This window comes from Pan paniscus, chromosome 11, assembly GCF_029289425.2.
Source record: "Pan paniscus chromosome 11, NHGRI_mPanPan1-v2.0_pri, whole genome shotgun sequence".
Taxonomy (NCBI): Eukaryota; Metazoa; Chordata; class Mammalia; order Primates; family Hominidae; genus Pan; species Pan paniscus.
Genome location: NC_073260.2, coordinates 87,612,843 through 87,632,075, shown reverse-complemented (window position 1 = coordinate 87,632,075; position 19,233 = coordinate 87,612,843). Strand labels below are relative to the sequence as shown.

Sequence of the window (19,233 nt, the reverse complement as noted above, 5' to 3'; positions counted from 1 at the left end):
CCACGCTGGGGCTCACAGGCGAGGCCTGTGGAACATTCACCTCTTGGAGAGCTAGCATGAGGGGCTCAAGGAACCTGTACCCTTGACTGACATCCCTTCCCAGCCTGCGGCCCCTTGCTCAGGCATCATTTGTCCAAAGTGATTGGGAATCGGGCACGAGGGTATGTCATTCATAGTCCAGTGCCTGTGTGTGGGTGCAGGGCAGCCCCGTCTCCTCACCTTCCATCTCTCCTCATTAAAACATATTACAGGGAGGTGAAGCAGATTAACCAGAAAACACTGGGTCAGTCATTATCCCGCCACACAGTTCGCCTGCAGTCGCCGTCTCAGAGCGCACAGTCAGAGACAGGCCTGCAGACGTGCCTGCTCATTCTGAAGGACACTGGAGACGCTGAGTCCTCACAGAGTTTGTAATCAGGTCTCCTCCCCATCAGACCCCATCTCTCCATGAGCCCATGGGACCTGTCCTTCAAGCCCCCCATCCAACACTGCCCCCTCAGTGCCATTGTCCTTGATGCCCCCAACCCAGGTAACATCCCCCTCTCTGGCTGACACCTCATCAGGACCCTCTGAACAGTCTCTCTTGTCCTGCGGGCTCTGAGTCCACAGCATGCTGCCCCTGCGAGACTGGACAGAGCTGATGAGCACCTGGCACTGTGCCTGGCTCCCAGCCCACGTTCAGGGAAGAAGTTAGAGGAGTGGCATGTGAGCAGGTGAGTGAGTGAATCCATGGGCGGCTTCCAGACCACTCAGGGATGAGGTCTTGCAGGCTGAGTGGTCTTCCTGGGCACTCTGAGCTAAAGGAGTTATGGTGCAGATTCTGAGTCTCCATGACGGTCATGTGAAACACAGAGGGAGTCTCACACGGAGTGTCTGTGTGAATAAGGGGTTCACAGAAACACTTGTGCTGCAGAGGCCAGGTGGAGTGCAGAGGCCTGGATCCCCGCTCTTCCCTGTTCACTTGCTGGGTGACCTCAGACATGCCCTGTCCTCTCTCTGGGCCTCTAAAAAAACAACAGGTTGAAATCTTGCCTCTGTGGCTCCTGTTACCCCTAAAATTACATGATCTTGTCAGCCATTAGAAGATAAACTTTCTGGCCGGGTGCAGTGGCTTATGCCTGTAATCCCAGCACTTTGGGAGGCCGAGGCAGGCGGATCATGAGGTCAGGAGATCGAGACCATCCTGGCTAACATGGTGAAACCCTGCCCCTACTAAAAAATAGAAAAAATTAGCCGGGCATGGTGGCGGGTGCCTGTAGTCCCACCTACTCAGGAGGCTGAGGCAGGAGAAAGGCATGAACCCGAGAGGTGGAGCTTGCAGTGAGCCGAGATCGCGCCACTGCACTCCAGCCTGGGCGACACAACAAGATTCTGTCTCAAAAAAAAAAAAAAGATAAACCTTCTGGCTGGGCGCAGTGGCTCACACCTATAATCCCAGCACTTTGGGAGGCCAAGGCGGGTGGATCACCTGAGGTCCGGAGTCCAAGACTAAGCCTGGCCAACACGGTGAAACCCCATCTCTACTAAAAATACAAAAAAATTAGCTGGGCATGGTGGCAGGCACCTGTAATCCCAGCTACTCAGGAGGCTGAGGCAGGAGAATCGCTTGAACCTAGGAGGTGGAGGTTGCAGTGAGCTAGGATCACACTACTGCACTCCAGCCTGGGCAACAAGAGCAAAACTCCAGCTCAAAAAAAAAAAAAAAGAAGATAAACTTTCTTCCACATTCTGGAGGGAAGGACAGGCCTCATCCAGGAAGGTTTCCTGATCGAGGCCCCTCTCACTCTCCTCCCATGTCAGAGAAAATGTGCCTTCTGCCGTCTCTCAGAAGGGCTCTGAGCAGAGCAGAGAGGGTGCTTGTGATGGAAACAGACTCTCCTCCCTGAAGTCCAAGATCTAGAGTGTGTGGGGGCGGCTATGCCCAGCACCATAACCATATCCTACCCAACAGAGGTGTCACTCGACTTGTAAGAGAAAGACTAAAATCCTCAACCCAGTCTACAAGACCAGGCCCACCTCCCCAGCATCATCCCCCGCCCATCCCTGAGCCACAACCACACCAGCTCTCTCCGTTCCTCGTTCCTGCCGCCTTCCTCTCAACTCAGGGCCTTTGCACTTGCTGTCCCCTCTGCCAGGCACTTTCCCTCCACCCCCACACCCCTTCTCCTTGCTCCACCCAACCCCTTCAGGCTCAGCATAAATACCTTTCCCCCAGGAGGCCACTGAGGCCTCCAGGCTGGCTCAGCCTTTCCTTTAGGCTCTCAGAGAACCTCAGACACCTCCTCCTTAGCACCAAGCACACCTGTAACCCATGACCCTTTAGGTAATTCTTCTATTGGGATTCTTCCACAAGTCTGTAGGCTCCCTGAGGGGAGGTCCAAGCCCATCTTGTTCACTGATGTGACCCAGTGCATGGCTCCAGGCCTTGCACAAAGTAGACACTCATCATATTTGTTATGTGAATGCGTCTTGCAGCGTGGCCTTAGGCAAGTTGCTCTGCCTCTCTGGACCTTGGTTTTACCATCTGAAAACAAAGCGGCCAGAAGGTCTGTAAGAGCTCTCATAGAAACTGCTCAGACAGAGACAGACTGTCATAGACGGGTGGCCCCAGAGGCCCTGCTCTTCCCTCACCACACAGTTCTCTCCAGCACCTCGCCTCTCCATGGGAGCTGTGCAGGGACCCTACACTGCTTGGACTGACTTTTTGGAGAAAATTCAGAAGCACCCTCTAATTAGCATTTAGAGGAAGCTCAGTGCAGCCAGTTCTCACCACTAGTACCAGCGAGGAAAGTGCCGAGGAAAGTTATTGTCTGTAGGGTCTCTCTGGTTGGCCCACCAGGTGGGAGCTCTTGGCAGTCCAGAGCCATGTCTCACCTGCAAGGTTACCTGTCAAGGCCCTGGCACACACTGGGTGTCAGGAAATAGTCTTATGAACTGAATCTGGTAGTCCAGGGACCTTAGTCAGGCCCCAAGAGCCTCTCACTGGGCCGAGCCTCGTGATCTCATCTCTATAGCCACAGGTAGTGACTACACTGCCCAGGGTATAGCAGACAGCCAGTCAGCCAGGGCTGGCCCTCCTGCTTTCTCCCTCTCTTGCAAATAACCCAGGTGGGAGTTTGTGCAATGAGACATTTCTTTATCTCCAGAATTTTGGATTCAGTCACTAAGAGCATGACAAGGCGACCTGGTGAGAGGGCAGACAGTGGGATACCCACCCGCTCCGTCATTCCATTGTTCACGGCCGGTGAGCCCCCAGGCCGCGTGCTGGTTACATATTTCCACCAACACCCTGACTGACAAGATACTGACCCAAGACCACCTTACGTGGCCCGAAAGATCATTACACCCTTCTGTCCAAAGAGCCCTTGGAAAGGACACCAGAGCAGCCAGAGAAGTCACCCACCCCCTGGCTGGCCAGCGACAGAGGCACCAGGGCAAGAAGCCACTGGAGGCCCAGACAAGCCCTCTCGACCTTGTAGGATGTAGCGACTGCCCAAGTTTGGCCAAGAACACTGAAGAGACCTCTCTGAGCAGAACCTGGTGTGCCCTCACCCACACCCCGCCAGATGCCTCTGCCTTCAGGAACCTGGCTGGGCCGGTGTGGCGGTGGCAGGTGTGGTGGGCGTGCATCACGAGGCGTACCTGCTCGGGCTTGATGGGCTCTGTGGTGGTGAAGATGTCTGAGTAGTGCTGCCTCTCAAACACGCGGTCCAGCACCTCCAGCTGCTGCTGTGTGAACAAGTCTCCCCGCATCTGCTTCCGGAGGAAATCTCTGCCCGGAAGTGAGTGGCCGTTCGGCACCGGAGACTCCTGAATACCTTTGATGAGCAGGAGAGAGGAAGGGTGAGTGGAGGTTATACACGTTGCTAAAGAAAGACAGGTCAGACCCTGAGACTATGAAGAGGACCTGACCCCAACTCCCTCCCTGACCAGAGAATACACCAGCAGGGGCTCAGGTAAGGCACTGCCTTTCCCAAGGTCACCTGCTGGTAAGTTCAGAGTCAGCCTCCCGCAGCCATGTGCCAGGGACTGTGCAAAGCCCTTTTGACATGCATCATGTAATCTAATCCTCATGATGACCCTCAAGGTAGGTTATTTCCCCCACTTTGCAGATGAGAAGACTGAGACCTAGAGAGATTTATTGGTTTGCCTGAGGATTCGAGCTTGGGCTGACCCACAGGCTTAGTCATCCAGTGCTCCTGCCCCTCCTGTCCTAAAGACCTTCCCGGGAGGTACAGTTTTTCCCAGAGTTGAGGTCCTTACCCTGGACATTTGCTACCACATCATGTGACCGGTCAGTGAAACACTGTGCTAGGAAGACTGTAGGAAAACGGGACTCTCATATAATTCTGGTGGAAGTGGTAACTAGACAAGTCGACAAATCTATCAAAGCCACAAATGCACATTCCCTTTGATATAGCGATTGCACTTCTGGGAATTTATTTTACAGCTCAACTTACACATGTGAGAAGTGATGTATGTACAAGGTTCTTGTAGCAAAAGACTGGAAACAACCCAAGAGTTTATTTGTGGGGTGTTGGTTAACTCAGCCAGGCATACTTGCATAATGGAAAACTGTGCAGCAGCTGAAAAGGAATGAGGCTTCCTTCTGTGAATTGATATGAAAAGATCTTCAAGATACATTGTTATGTTAAAAAATAAAAAACAAGGTACAGCACAGCATGTATAATGTACAACCTTTTCTGTAAAAAAGGAAGAAAATAAGACGATGTGCAATATAAATCTCTCCAAAGGATATATGCGAAACATTCACAGTGGTTGCTCATTCAGGGAGGTAGGAAGTGAGTGAGTGGAGGTGAGGGGGACAGACTTTTCATGGCATGTTTTTCTTTGGTTTGGTTTGGTTTCAGAAGTTTGAATGTACTGCTTATTACAAAATGTAAATTAACTAAGTATAAGATTAAATTCCCTCTGTGTTCTGTATTGTTAGCTATTCACACTGTAACAGTCTCTGGTGATGATGCTTACATGTCAAAAGAAATATTACGAATTATCAATAAAGAAACAAATGGGATGAAATATCTTCTGTTGAGCCTCAAGCTTGAACTGTTCAAAATAAAATCAAGCACAGAGGGCAAATGTTTCCCGTGAGGAAATGGCCTCGGGGGTACATCATTCCCCAGGGCTCTCTGGGACCATATTGCTCACGCAAGGCTGACCAGAGGCTTCTTGAAACCCAGGTCCAGAGGTGAGGCATCTGCCTTTGCAGTCAGGAAGCCCTGGGGAAAACCAGCGTGGGTCTGCTCTCATGCTGAAAGGTGCCCTTACTCAAGGCCTTGTCTGACCCCTGCCCCCACCAGCGCACTGCTGCCCTAGACTAGACTTCATCCGTCACGTCAAGCTCCCACCCATGTGAGGAATGAGGCCAGACTAAAGACCATGAAGCAGTGAGATGTGGTGTCACCAAGACTCAGTCAAAAGTCAATGCTTCCTCAACTGTACTTATCTGGGGACAACGGCAATGCAGGGCTGACATTTGAACAAAGATAGCAGCTTTGAGTTTTGGCCTTTCGGATCCCTTATAGAAGCCAACAGGCTCAGAGGACCCAGCATCCTCTATAGGAAGGGCCTTCGGAGGCAGCTCATGAGCCCTCCGAGAAAATGGATTCCCCACCAATTTTGACCCAAGAGGATACTGTAGGCTGGGCCACAGCCTGAGTGACCAGATACCCCCACATGTGGGCCAAGGCAGAAGTTGGTCTCTCTGACCAACGTTCCCCAGCCTGAAGCCTAGGCCCCTCCTCTGGCAGCCCGTGACCCTGGCCTTCCACAAGACAGGTGCCTGCTCCTGCCCACAGGACATCATCCTCAGAGACCCTTCTCCCATCATGGCCCATCCCCATGGGGACCATTCCCACAAGGTCACCTAGACTAGCAGGTATGGGAGCTCACGGCCCAGTCTGTCTGCCCAGCAGTGTTCTTCCATTGGTCAGCACCCACCAAACGATCCTTTTCTCAAAGGTTCTATGCACACACACACATGCACACACACATGCACACGCACACGCACACCAGGAAAGATGGCTCAGTTTTTCCTACTTAGCTGTGGCTCTGCCCAGTCATCCTGGTCCCAGTCACTCCTGCTAAAGCATGACGTGGGCCTTGGTCCCCAGGACACCACCAAGTTCCTCCTTGTCAGAAGGGGCCCATCCACTTTCAAGAGCTTCTCCCTCCACCAGCTTCAGTTATACTTCCCAGCCCTGACCCTGCCAGCCGGGCCCAAAACTCAGTGAAGCCTCCTTCCTGTCAGCCATCTCCTAACAACTCCCGCTGAGGCCTGGCTCTGTCCCCAGCAGGGCAGTGCCCAGCTCCTCCGGCCCACCCAGGCTGCTCCATCAGATCCCCTCAACTCTGCCCCTCTAAGGGGCGTCTCTTCAGCCAGCCAGGCCATCCTCCCAGAGGAGTCCTCAGGCTTGATCCCTCTCCCCCGGGACTCATGGGCCAGGCTCTTTCCACAGCTCAGAGCCCAAAGCTCAGAGAGGGTGGCTCCACTGAGGGCCCCTGGGGGCAAGGTCACTGTCTGGTCACCCAGTAGAGCCCAGCACAGAGTAAAGGCTCAGGGCACACAGGCCCTCAAGTGTACACACAGGGGGTGTTAGGAGACCCTCCCCCTGAGGACACCACACAGACTCAGCACAGGCAGCCTCACTGGACACGCGCCCCTCTCTGCAGTCTCCCCGGAAGCAGACTGGCTGCGTCCTGCTCTGGTTCTTTGAGAGTCAGCCATAGCCTCTGTCAGCTCAGCCTGTAAGGATATCTAGGCTGCCAGGTGCGGTGGCTCATGCCTGTAATTCCGGCACCTGGGAGGCCGAGGTGGGTGGACTGCCCTCGAAGGGCTGCGAGCTGGGCAGAGCCCGCCTCTCCGGGCATTCACCCTGTCCCGCGATTCCCCTCACCACTCTCACCGCACCAGCACCTCGCTTGCTTTCTTTACTAGGGAAATAAAGGCAATAGTGTCTGTCATTTCCTTAAGAAGGATTTGGACACTCCAAAACACATAATTAGTTATTCATTGGTTTAACAAATATTGATAAAATATTTACTCTGTATCAGGTAATATTTTTAAGTAAATACATTTAAAAAATAAACAAAAACAGGGGATACAGTGATGACCAAGACAAGCCTCTCTCTCTCCAGTCTAGAGAGGGCAGCCCACTTTAGTCAAGTGATCACAGGAATAAACATAGGATTACAAACAACGGTGACTGATGCTAGGGTGAAAAGAGAGCATAAAAATATATCCATGTGACCATGTGTAATGGAGAGGGGAGTGGCCTCCTGTAGGAGGAATCAGGGAAGTCTCCAAGAGCAACTGCATGGAACCGTGAGGAGTGACCAGGGAGAGGGGGTGGGGCAGAGAGGGTGCCAGACCGAGGAGACGCTCGTACAAAGGCCCTGAGAGAAGGGGGTGAAAGGAACAGAGGGAGAGAGGGAAGAGGCCCCAGGAGAATCTGGAGAGGCTGGGAGGGATTGAGCCAGACAGCCCCAGGGGCCAGAGGGAGGATCTGAGCCTTGCTGCAGGAGTCTTGAGGAGCTACAGGAAGGGCTGGGGAAACATGTGCCCTCCACATTTCTCAGTCCCAGGGCCCGAATCGCTCGTTCCTTCAGGTCAGGCCATGCTTTCTAAACTCTGCTCCCAAGCCTCCTCTTTTGGTAGAAACTAGGGGCCAGGGGAGGTAGGAGCTTGCATTTGTGGGTGTTTGAAGGTGGATCTGCTGATTCACCTGTTCAGCCGCAGGTGATTCACTGTGCGCATATGGAATGGAAACCATCTCCCATGGACACGGGCATTGTTCTCCAAACAGACACAGCCAGAAGCACACATGTCTCCTCCTCCAGGATGCCTTCCTTCATGCCCCAGCTGGTCCTCCAGCTCCCATTCTTAGGGCTCTGACCACTTTCTCCCTTATTTTAGGAACCACATCCCCTGGGCCCTTCACTCCCACACTGTGCTATGAGCTACCTTCGGGGTAAAGGTGGGAGGTAATTCATCTCTCTCTCCTCCAAAGCGAATATCTGTGGAATAAATGAATGAATTGGTACTACCTGTGACAAGTGTGACAAGCACCATCACTCTGCATGTCTGTCTGAAAATGTCAGGATCCCTCCATTTGACCTCACACATTCATCATTCTTCCCTCCACCAAGCTTAGTGAGTGCTAATGCCAGGGACACAGTGATGGGCAAAAGCTGAGCCAGCCATTGTCCTCATGGATTTATGTCCAGAGGAGGTGGCAAACAGTAACTGAAAAATAATCGGACCAGTAAAGGTACAAGTATCAACCAAGATAAGTACTCTGACTGAAAAGGTGCATGGTCTTAAGAGGGGACCCTCTGTCCTGCCTCTGGTGTCGCACACAGTGGGTACTCAGTGAGAATGAACCAACAAACAGATTATATGCTCAGAGACAGCTATAAAAATTAATCCCAAAAATCAGCCCTTGCACAAGGGCAGGTCTGAACCTCCAGGCCTCCAGTGTAAGCTTCCGTAGCATTTCTCATCTGCACCATGAAGATGCTGTCTGACTTAATTGGAGAATGTGGTCTTGGAGGCAGGCTACAGAAATGCTCAGACCCATTTTATTCCAGGGAGAAAAGTCCGAACTCACAAAGTGAATGGTATGCTTAAATATATGGACAGACACGGGCAAAAGTACAATGGTGTACAGGGGGCATGGTATCTTTAAATCTTTTTTTTCTACTCCAAATCAAATAATATGTAATAGACCCAGTGCTGGGCTTAGTCAACCATGGCTCGTAGAATTAACATTCTGGAAGCTAGCTTCAGGGGAGCAAGGGGCAGGAAGCCCCGTCTCGGGGAGCAAAGAAATGCTGGCTTTAAATTTCAGGTTAAACCAATGTTATTCACAACCCAGCTTTGAAGCTAAAAGCTTTACACAATCGGGTCTGGTCACGCAAAAAGGGAAGAAGCAAAATAGCCTCAGATTCCCATCTGTCAAGAGAAAGCTGTCTCTTGTGTGTCTTAAAAGATCATAAACCCATTGCATTTTCTTCAGAGCACAGCAGATTCAGGGGTTTTGCATTTTTCTTGGAGGGTTCTGGTTTGTTTCTTTAAAAATCATCATGCGCTTTATGTCTGCAGATGCTCACTAGGAGGAAAAATATAAAAACAAACAGGAATCTCTGAAATCCCTCCTAGCATCATGGCTTTTGGGATGTAACCCCATCTGGAGGCTGAAGAGCCCCAGGAAAAGAGGCTAGAGCCGCCAGGTCAGCCTCCAGCCTTTCTCAGAGTCCAGTTTCTCTGCAGAACCCAGGCCAAAGCCAGAGCCCTTATACAGCTTCCTTCATCCTCACAGCTGCTCCTTAGCATGGCAGGGCAGTGGCAGGGCCCAGTGGGAAAAGGGTTGGGAGCCAGCAGTCCCGGGTTCTAGCCCCAGCTCTGCTGTTACTTGCTGTGTGGGCCCAGGCAAGTTCCTCTCCCTCTCTGAGCCTCAGAGACCCCAGTAGAAAGCTAAGGTAGCTGAGTTGGTCATTTCTAACCCCTTTCTCCACCAAACTCCACCTAGATTTTGTGTGCTAAGTAGTGTTAAATGAGCATTGACTTATTTTCCCATTTTGGTTGTTGTGCAGTCTTTATAGGGGACTCCCTGGCTATGATCCATCCCACCGCTAAGAGACTGCCTGAGCCAACCAAGGGGATCCCATCCTCTTGAATGAGCACTCCTGTGATGAGAGGCCTGTTGGTTGGGGGTGGTGGGAGTGCTGGGGGAAAGTCAGAGACAGGAATAAATCCTTTTTCTTCACAGGGATATATTTACTCTTAAGCTGTTTGAAACTATGAAAATAGGCTGGGCACGGTGGCTTATGCCTATAATCCCAGCACTTTGGGAGGCCGAGGCAGGCAAATCACTTGAGTCAGGAGTTCGAGACCAGCCTGGCCAACATGGTGAAACCCTGTCTCTACTAAAAATACAAAAATTAGCCAGGCGTGGTGGCGGGAGCCTGTAATCCCAGCTACTCAGGAGGCTGAGGCACGAGAATCTCTTGAACCCAGGAGATGGAGGTTGCAGTGAGCCAAGATTGTGCCATTGTACTCCAGCCTGGGTGACAGAGCGAGATTCAGTCTCAAAAAAAAAAAAAAGAAGAAAGAAAGAAAGGAAAGGAAAGGAAAGGAAAGGAAAGGAAAGGAAAGGAAAGGAGAGGAAAAACTGTGAAAATAACTCCCAGATCCCATTCCTGTTTTATGCACTACAACACCCCCACCTTACCCCAGGGTCCAGGGCTGTCTCTAGATCGGCCCAGTTTGCTGCTTGTAACCACAGGCCTCTGGCACTGCCTGCATGCCTAGACTTGCCTCCCTTGTGAAGATGGGGGACAGAGCAGGTCCTGATGGTCATCTGCCACAGGAGTACAGAGCTGGGGTGACTGGCAAGATGAAATGATGTGACTTGGGGCATTTTTCCAGTTTGGGTCAAGTGAGTCCAATGAGCTTGGAATTGGCATCTTCAGGTGGCTGCAATGGCTAATTCTCAAAACAACCTATAAAGTAGACACCCACCAAATTCAGACCATGCTAATTTGTAACTTTAAAGGATTATTTCAGGCTGAGAGCAGTGGTTCCTGCCTATAATCCCAGCACTTTGGGAGGCTGAGGTGGGAGGATCACTTGAGGCCAGGAGTTCAAGACCAGCCTTGGCAACATGGCGAGACCCCCATCTCTACAAAAAAAAATTTTTTTAATGGCTGGGCATGGTGGCTCATGCCTGTAATCCCAGCACTTTGGGAGGCCAAGGCGGGCGGATCACCTGAGGTCAGGAGTTCAAGACCAGCCTGGCCAATATGGTAAAACCCTGTCTCTACTAAAAATACAAAAATTAGCCAGGGGTGGTGGCACATGCCTGCAGCTACTCGGGAGGCTGAAGCAAGAGAATCACTTGAACGTAGGAGGCGGAGGTTGTGGTGAGCCAAGATCATGCCATTGCACTCCAGCCTGGGCAACAGAGTAAGACTGTGTCTCAAAAATAATAATAATAATAAAATTTAAAAGTTAGCTGGGGTGTGGTGGTGCAGGCCTGTAGTCCCAGCTACTTGAGAGGTTGAGGCAAGAGGATTGCTTGAGCCCAGGAGTTCAAGGCTTCGGTGAGCTACGATGGCGCCACTGCACGTTAGCCTGTGTGACAGAACAAGACTCTGTCTCTAAAAAAAAAAAACCAAATAATTTTTTAAAAGGGATAGGAAGCCAAGGGATTTGTTCTGGGGCTATGTTAGCAAAACTCCTTGTGCAAGACTGAGAGAGCATTGTCTGTCCCTAGCAAAGAATGAAGTGGGGCTGACAGAGATAACAGGGCTGCAAAGCTCCCCCACACCCCCTGTTCTCGCCCCGGATAGAGCGCTGTTCAGTGTCAGGCACTGAGCCAAGTTATTTGTGCATCCTTCAGTTTCTTTGACCTTCAGAACATCTCTATGAAGTATGTATTCTTATTCCACTTTACAGATGAGAAAACAGAGGCTCAGAGAGCTTGAGTCACTGAGGTCCCTCAGCTCAAAGTGGCAACGCTGGGATTTGTACCTAGGTCCCTTATCTGCAGATCCAGCACTCGGGACACCTCCTTTTACTCTTCCTGTCAGCTGCTAAGATGAAAGCCCTCAGTTTCCTCATCTGTAAACTGAAAACAACAGTATGCAGGACAATTCATGGGGCTTTTATAAGAATTAAATGAGATAATCTCCATGACACTTTAACACGGCACCTGGCAGAGAGTTTAGTGTCCAAATAATGCTAGCTGCTGTCATCCTCATTTTCATCAAGAAAACCCTTCCAAGGCTCCCCGGGGACAAAGCCTGAGCCCCCGAGGCCTCGACGACCTGCCCCTCTAGTCAGGGTCACCCCCCACTTCACCCCACAATGCCATCCCAGCAGGCCGTTTGTCAGCCCTCGTGTCTCTTCACCACTGCTCCCCAGTGCCCCTGGACATTCTGCTCCCTCTGCTGGCATGCCCTTCCCTCCTGCCCAGCAAGACTCAGTCTAAAAGCTGCCTCCTCTCTGAAGCCTGCCTCCAAATCCAAAGGCTGAATTCACCACCCTTTCTTCTGGGTGTCCTCAGCACGTTGCATGGGCCACCACTATGGCCTGGATTTTACTCTTCACAAACCATTCTGTGAACTCAGTCCTCTTGGAACCTCCACTTTACAGTTAAGGAAGCTGGCACAGAGAGATGAAGTAATTTGCCCAAGATAACACAGCAGAGCGCTCGCACAGCTCCCACATGTGCTAAAGTGAAGTTGGGCACTGTGGCAGACCCGGTGCAGAACAGTGGGGAAGCCTAGGCACTCTGAACTCATGCGGGCCCGGGTTCGAATTCCAGAACTCTGTCTCTCACAAGCCCATGATATTTGAGCAATTTCTTTTTTTTTTTTTTTTTTTTTTGAGATGGAGTCTCGCTCTGTTGCCCAGGCTGGAGTGCAGTGGTGCGATCTCGGCTCACTGCAAGCTCCGCCTCCCGGGTTCACGCCATTCTCCTGCCTTGGCCTCCCCAGTAGCTGGGACTACAGGCGCCCGCCACTATTCCCGGCTAATTTTTTGCATTTTTAGTAGAGACGGGGTTCCACCATGTTAGCCAGGATGGTCTTGATCTCCTGACCTCGTGATTCATCCGCCTTGGGCTCCCAAAGTGCTGGGATTATGGGTGTGAGCCACCACGCCCAGCCTTGAGCAACTTCTTTAACTGCTCTAATCCTCAATTTTCTTATCTGTAAAGTGGGATAATAATAGTATCTGGAGTTGACAAAATAATTTAATGAGAATACATGTAAAATACTTAGCATAACTCCTGACACATAGTAAGTGCTCAATAAACATTAGCTGTTTCCAGAATTAGTATTTTTTTCCCCTGCTAAAGTATGTGCTGAGGGCAGAGCCCATGTGCCATTTACCTCAAGCATAGGAGATGCTAATGAATGTTTGTTGACTGAATTATTAAGCTAGGAAGGCTTGAGGGCTTGCAGGGTTGTATGGCTCAGAAGAATTCAGCACTAGGACAGTCGCTGGTTTCATCAGAGAACTCAGGAGTGGCCTCTATTATATCAGTGATCTCAGAGGAGGAAAAAGTGAAGCAACTAAGAGTTTATGTCTCGCCTACTTCTAAGACAGATTTGAGGCTGTTCATAAAATTTTGAACTAGAGTGGATGATAAACTACTAAACTCAGTTGAGCTCTAAGCTCCCTGGCAGCATATACCAAAAAGAAAATGCAGCAAGTCATATATTGCTCAGAGTCCAATAACAACAACAAAATGCTGTTCACAGACTCAAGCTCAAACTCATTACAGAGCTTCTATTCTCTGCATGGTGCTGTTTGGGGTGCTTAGAGTGATCCAGAGATGACTAACAATAGGGAGGGGGGTCCTGGAGAAGGGACGATCAGAGCCAGGCCTGGGAAACAAGATGCCAAGGTAAGAGATGGGATTCCGGGTACAGGCAACCAGGTTAAGTTGGCAAACGCTTCTAGGACATCTACTATGAGCCAGACCCCATGCTAGGGATGAGGGTGGCCGGGCTCTAAATGTCCCTTGGTAGCCCGGAACAAAAACCAATGTTCTGAGTCATTTTCTAAATCCTGTCCTAAACTGGGGCTGCAGACTAAGAAAAATCAAGGTGGCATGGAGAAAAATTCCACTGAAACTACCATTATTCAGCCATTAGTTTCACTCAATCTTTCTTCTCGGAGAAGGAAAATGCGAAATTGTAAAATTGCCAAATACGTTCAGGTTTGACCAGAGTGAATCTGATTGTGCCGGGTGTTACCCAATGAGTCACAGGCTGTCAGTGTGGGAAAGGCCCCAAGGGCTGGTGATTCCACATTCGAGGATGGCAAACGGGAGGCCAGATGGCAAAGGGATCTGTCAGGGGCCAGACAGCAGATTCAAGGTGAGCTTGGACATGAGGCCTCTGACTCCTGCCTCAAGCCTCCTGGATCCGTTGATCCCTGAGCTACATACTGGGTATCTGGCCCTGCCCTTCCCACCAGAGCTAGAGAGAGCTTCAAGTCTTAGCCCCGTCCCCTACTGGAGGATGAAGACAAGTGAATAATTGCAGTGTAGTGCGATAAGTGCTAGGAGCCTGAGAAGCAGACACAGCCCTGGGAGCCTAATGCAAGTGGCCAGACCCTATTCAGAGCTCACTCTGCGAGACACTGTTCTAAGCACCTTCCCTATTGGATCCTCACAAAAACCCTAAGATGTCAAGTCTGTTATTGCTTCTTCCCATTTTACAGATGAGGAAACTGAGGTGGGGGTTAAATAACTTGCCTAGTCACAAGATCTAAAGATTGGGGGGGTGGGGGGAAGGAAGAAAAAAAAGAGTAACTTGCCCAAGATCACACAGCTAAGAAGTGGAGAAGCTAGGGTCCAAACTCAAGCAGTCTGGTTCCAGAGTCTGCTCCTAGCCCTACACTAACTCACTCCACTTAATCCAGACTAGGGGCAAGTGTAGCCCAAGAAAGGCCCCCTGGAAAAAATGTAGCCCGAGTCTTTTTTTGTTTGTTTTTTGGGGTTTTTTTTGTTTTTTGTTTTTTTGTGAGATGGAGTCTCACCCTGTCATCCAGGCTGGAGTGTGCAATGGCACCATCTTGTTTCACTGCAACCTCCACCTCCCAGGTTCAAGCGATTCTCCTGCCTCAGCCTCTCAAGTAGCTGGGACTACAGGTATGCACCACCACACCTGGCTAATTTTTTGTATTTTAAGTTGAGAAGGGGTTTCACCATGTTGGCCAGGCTGGCCTCCCAAAGTGCTGGGATTACAGGCATGAACCACCATGTCCAGCCTTACCCTGAGTCTTAAGGATGGAGTTAGCCAAAGAAATGCCCAGGGAAGAGGAATTGCATTCCAACCAGAGGGAACAGCATCTGCAACAGCCTGGAGGCACAGAAAGCATGGTGCAGGGAAACGGCTATAATTCAGCATGATTAGAATTCAGGAGTTGGAGGAGGGGAAAGGGCGTGAAGTGTGAGAGGCTCTTCCTCTCTGTCGAGCTGTTCAGCATCACTATCCATTATCCAGAACCTAATATACACTCTGATATACAAACAGTGCAAATACATTATTGAAGCTCTCATGGTGTTGGTATGAAGAGATGGGATTTCTTTGTGCTAAAATGAATCAAGATGACCTCAAACGAGAGGCAGAAAGGAAGTAATACCTGGTGCATTGCCACAGGGCAAGTCTGTTCTCTCTAATCCATACAGTCCAAGTCCATTACCTCATACAGTAGTCCCTAATTACTCCACCTTACAGAGGGATATGCACACTAATTAGAAAGGATGTTAACCGCCATAGTGAAAATATTCTGAAGCAAATGAAATAATACTAGGAGCAAAAGGGTGATTTGTTTCTGTGAATTGTGCTTTTAAATGAGATCAAAGAATGTGAAAGGCTTCATTTTAATTATACCTGGAAGGACCTGGAAGGGATGCATACATCCCTTTTATGGCCTTCATGCACACAGCAGTCTCTCTCCCATCCCCCACTGCACAGAAATAAATAAATAAATAAATAAAAGGGTTTAAAAATCATATTTACTCTGATATCTTTGCATTACCCCTATTTGAGTTTTTAAATTACTGTCTGTATTTTTTCCCAAGGACGCTATAACTAAAAAGAAGGTTCGTATTTGAAGTGTATCTATCTGATCATTGCACAAATGTTTTCAGGAGAAATCACTATATTTCTCCAAGATGGGTATGGGTTTTGTCATAGATCAAAGTGAGAGGGAGGAAAAAAAGGATAAATCATCAGAGATCCAAAAATACTTTTCATTTGGAGAAGATATCAGGCCATTTCGATGGGGCTGATGGAGTCCCTGTTCTGTCTCCATTACCCGCAGCAGGCAGCCCCAGCCAGGAGCCAACTACCAAGATTATATTCCCCATAAGATGGTCCCCGATATCTATATATATATATATGATCTTCAACCTCTATTGATTGACCAATTTCACAAGCAAAGACTGGTGAAATGAAGCTGAAATGAACATCATGCTTTAACTCATTGAACCTATCAGGCCTGAGTTAATCTCACTGTCCACTGTCTCTGATAGAATTCAATTGATCAATCATGTTTCGGTGATAGTACCATTTCACTGGCTTATTGCTTCTTCATTTCAGAGCTTGACCTGTTAGATGTACTCGGACTGGCTCGACTCCTCTTGGATACACAGAGATCAGCCTCTGTCTGCCAACGTGTGTCATCTCCCGTCCCAGTTGAAAAGAACTCAAGAGGCTTTTGTGTATGTCTGTGGTGTGTTTTTCCACCAAACACACACACAGGAATGGTGGATTTATGAGGGTGTGGAACTGAACAAGCACAAATTATAAGAAGGGCTCTTCATTATTCATGGAAGCACCATTATTTCCCTTTTATGTAGTTAAATTGACGTGTTTGGGCTCTGTACCCTATAGGGGCATATTCTTGTATTACACTGGCAAGTGTGCACGCCTAGACATCTGAAAAGGATAACAGCGACAAAATGATAATAATCGCACCCCTCAAATACATATTCCTGTGGAATATGAAACATTCATCAGCTTATCTGATTCTCATGATAATCTCAGGAGATGGGCAGGAGATTACGATTCCCATTTTGCAGATGAGAAAATGGGCTCAGAGACGGAAAGTGGCCTGCCCAGGGTCACACAGCAGAGTTATCAGGCCAGGTGAGACTGAGAGCCCTGGGGTCTCAACTCCTCAGTGCCTTGTACCCCAGTGAGGCCAATCTCCAGGCAATTTCAGAATTACCAAGCCATTTTGGACAAATCACTTTGTCCCCAGCTCACTGGATGAAAGAAACATCCCCAAAATTCAAATCAGAGAATTCTGGAGCTTGGAGTGGATTCCAAGCCTGTCTACAGCTCCTTGTGCAGCTTGGAAACTGAGGCCCAGAAGGCAATAAACTGTTGCCCCAAATCACCAAGATACTCAGCAGCCTAACAGAGACTTGAACTTGGGTCCCAGGTTCTCAGGTCAAGACTTTTTCCACTTTCTCTCAATGCCTCCCTAATTTATGTCAAAACAATGAACTCCTATCGACAGAGAGGACTTCATTCTCTACTGTCAACATGGCCCAATGCACTGCTATGGTTCCTTCGTGGCATTTAATTTAATTTTCCCAACTCCAAGCCAAGACTATGCTTAGGGAAATCAGGAAAGCGGCTTGCCCCGGTGGCTGCCTGAGGGAGGTGGCTCTTGGAGGCACAAGGCTGAGCCCAGCATGAGAGTCTCTGGAGGAGGCCAGGGCAATGACGGTTTGCAAATAAGCTTTGCATCTGCTCAGAGCTGGCAGAGTCTGCAAACACACTAATGGACTTTCCTCTGCCTGTGGGGAGTTGGGGAGAAGCCATAAATAAAGCAGGTGCCTCTGGGGGGAGCCATTGCCGAAGCCAGAGACAGGGCTGGGGATTAGGAGCTGGTTGAGGGTTGGGGGAGGGGCTTTGGGCCACCCACTGCACCGCATTGCACTGCCTCCCAGACAAAATGACAACCCACTTACCAGCAGCCCCAATCCCCACATCCCAGATTCCCCAGTCTCTGTTCCAGTCAGTCCCTTGTCTGATGATATCAATACATTCACAATTCCAGACACAGAAGGGTTGGGGGAGGAGGGTCATACGGTCTAATCTGGCCATGGTGTAGAGACCCTGTTGGAGGGAGATGAGACTGAGGCCCAGGGTCGAGTGGGAGCCCTCAGCCAGGACAGAGCTAACAGTGGGAATGGCTATCCAGAGAAGGGGGCAGGTTCGGGAGGTGATTAGGAGAGAAGGTATGCTGGAGTGAGTTACTCACTGGAGGTAGGGGAGAAAATGCACCTCTGAAGTTCCCTGTTGGAGGTTCTAGGCTGCTGTCTACTCCCACTCTGAGCAAAACCCACAGCCCCTCACAGCTTACTAGGCTTTACTGGTACTGAACTGGGTACCCCCCAGCAATCCCACCTTTCTGACCTCGTTTCCTCCCACTCTTTCCCCGCTTATTCTGCTCCCGCCACACTCGCCTCCATAGGGTTCCACAGTCATGCCAAGCTCACCAGCCTTGGGGTCTTTGCACTTGCTCTTCCCTCTCTCTGGAAACTTCCTCCCCCAGATATCTGCCTGGCTCACTCCTCCCTCCATTAAGGCCTCTGCTCAAACGTCAGCTCATCATTAGGACCACCCTCCAAAAACAGCAAAGTTCCCCCCTCAGCCCTGCCTCATTCCCTGTCTCCTCACCTAGCTTTGTTTTCCTCCAGAGCATAGAACAGCATGCTGCTTATTTTCCTTATTTAGTTATTGTCTTTCTTCCTTAGAACGTCACTCATGTGGGCAAACATTTTTGTCTGTCTTGTTCATTGCTGTGTCCCCAGCAACTAGGACAATGCCTAGCACACATAGCAGGCACACAATAAATACTTGTAGAGTGAATTTCACTGAAACTGGCAAAAAAAAAAAAAAAAAAAAAAACAGGTACAAAGGAGAAGGGAGACAGCTGCTCCGGTGTGACCTCCTACTGGGAAATAGTGGCCACACCCTCCCAGGGGACATCTGATGCTCCCCTTCCATGCCTTGCCTAAGGGAAAACAACGGGGTCCCTAGGGAAAATCCCTGAGGGAAAACAATGGGGTCTCCCAGGCCTTACCTACCTCTGAGACCACAGTGCCCGACACCACATCAGGAGTCAGTAAACGGATGAATGACACCCCAGGGAAGAGGCTCTGCCTTGGAAGTGTTTAAGTGACAAAAGTGGTGGAGCACAGAGAGCGAGCTCTGGCTCTGCCACTTGCCAGCTGTGTGATCTTACACTTCTCTCAACACATCTGTGCAATGGGGTCAATAAATCGTGCCAGGCCTACAGCACTGGTCAGAGCAAACAAGCTGCTGGATTCTAAGTGAGAGAGTGATGTCTGCACAGTGAGCACCTCCTGAGAGTCAATAAGGACTGAGAGTGAGGACAAGAAAACAGAAGCCATTTGCTAAATTAAAAAGAACAAGGGATGGACTCTGTGGCTCCCCACTGTAATCCCAGCACTTTGGGAGGCCAAGGCAGATGGATCACCTGAGGTCAGGAGTTCAAGAACAGCCTGGCCAACATGGCAAAACCCCACCTCTAGTAAAAATACAAAAATTAGCTAGGTGTGGTGGCACACACCTGTAGGCCCAGCTACTGGGTGGCTGAGGCAGGAGAATCGCTTGAACCCAGGAAGCAGAGGTTGCAGTGAGCCAAGATCA

The 19,233-nt window shown here is 49.8% G+C and overlaps 1 protein-coding gene across 1 annotated transcript in view; it reads right to left on the bottom strand.

Annotated features, from left to right (window-relative positions):
• Positions 1 to 256: 256 nt before the first annotated feature.
• Positions 257 to 19,233, bottom strand: part of PAX5 (paired box 5) — a 73,687-nt gene continuing 54,710 nt past the window's right edge. The window contains exons 6-7 of the mRNA XM_057298712.2: positions 3,643 to 3,818; positions 257 to 2,524 (exon numbers count right to left, since the gene is read on the bottom strand). Of these exons, the coding sequence (XP_057154695.1) occupies positions 2,483 to 2,524; positions 3,643 to 3,818 (218 nt within the window). The 3' untranslated portion in view covers positions 257 to 2,482. The remainder of the gene's footprint in view (positions 2,525 to 3,642; positions 3,819 to 19,233) is intronic.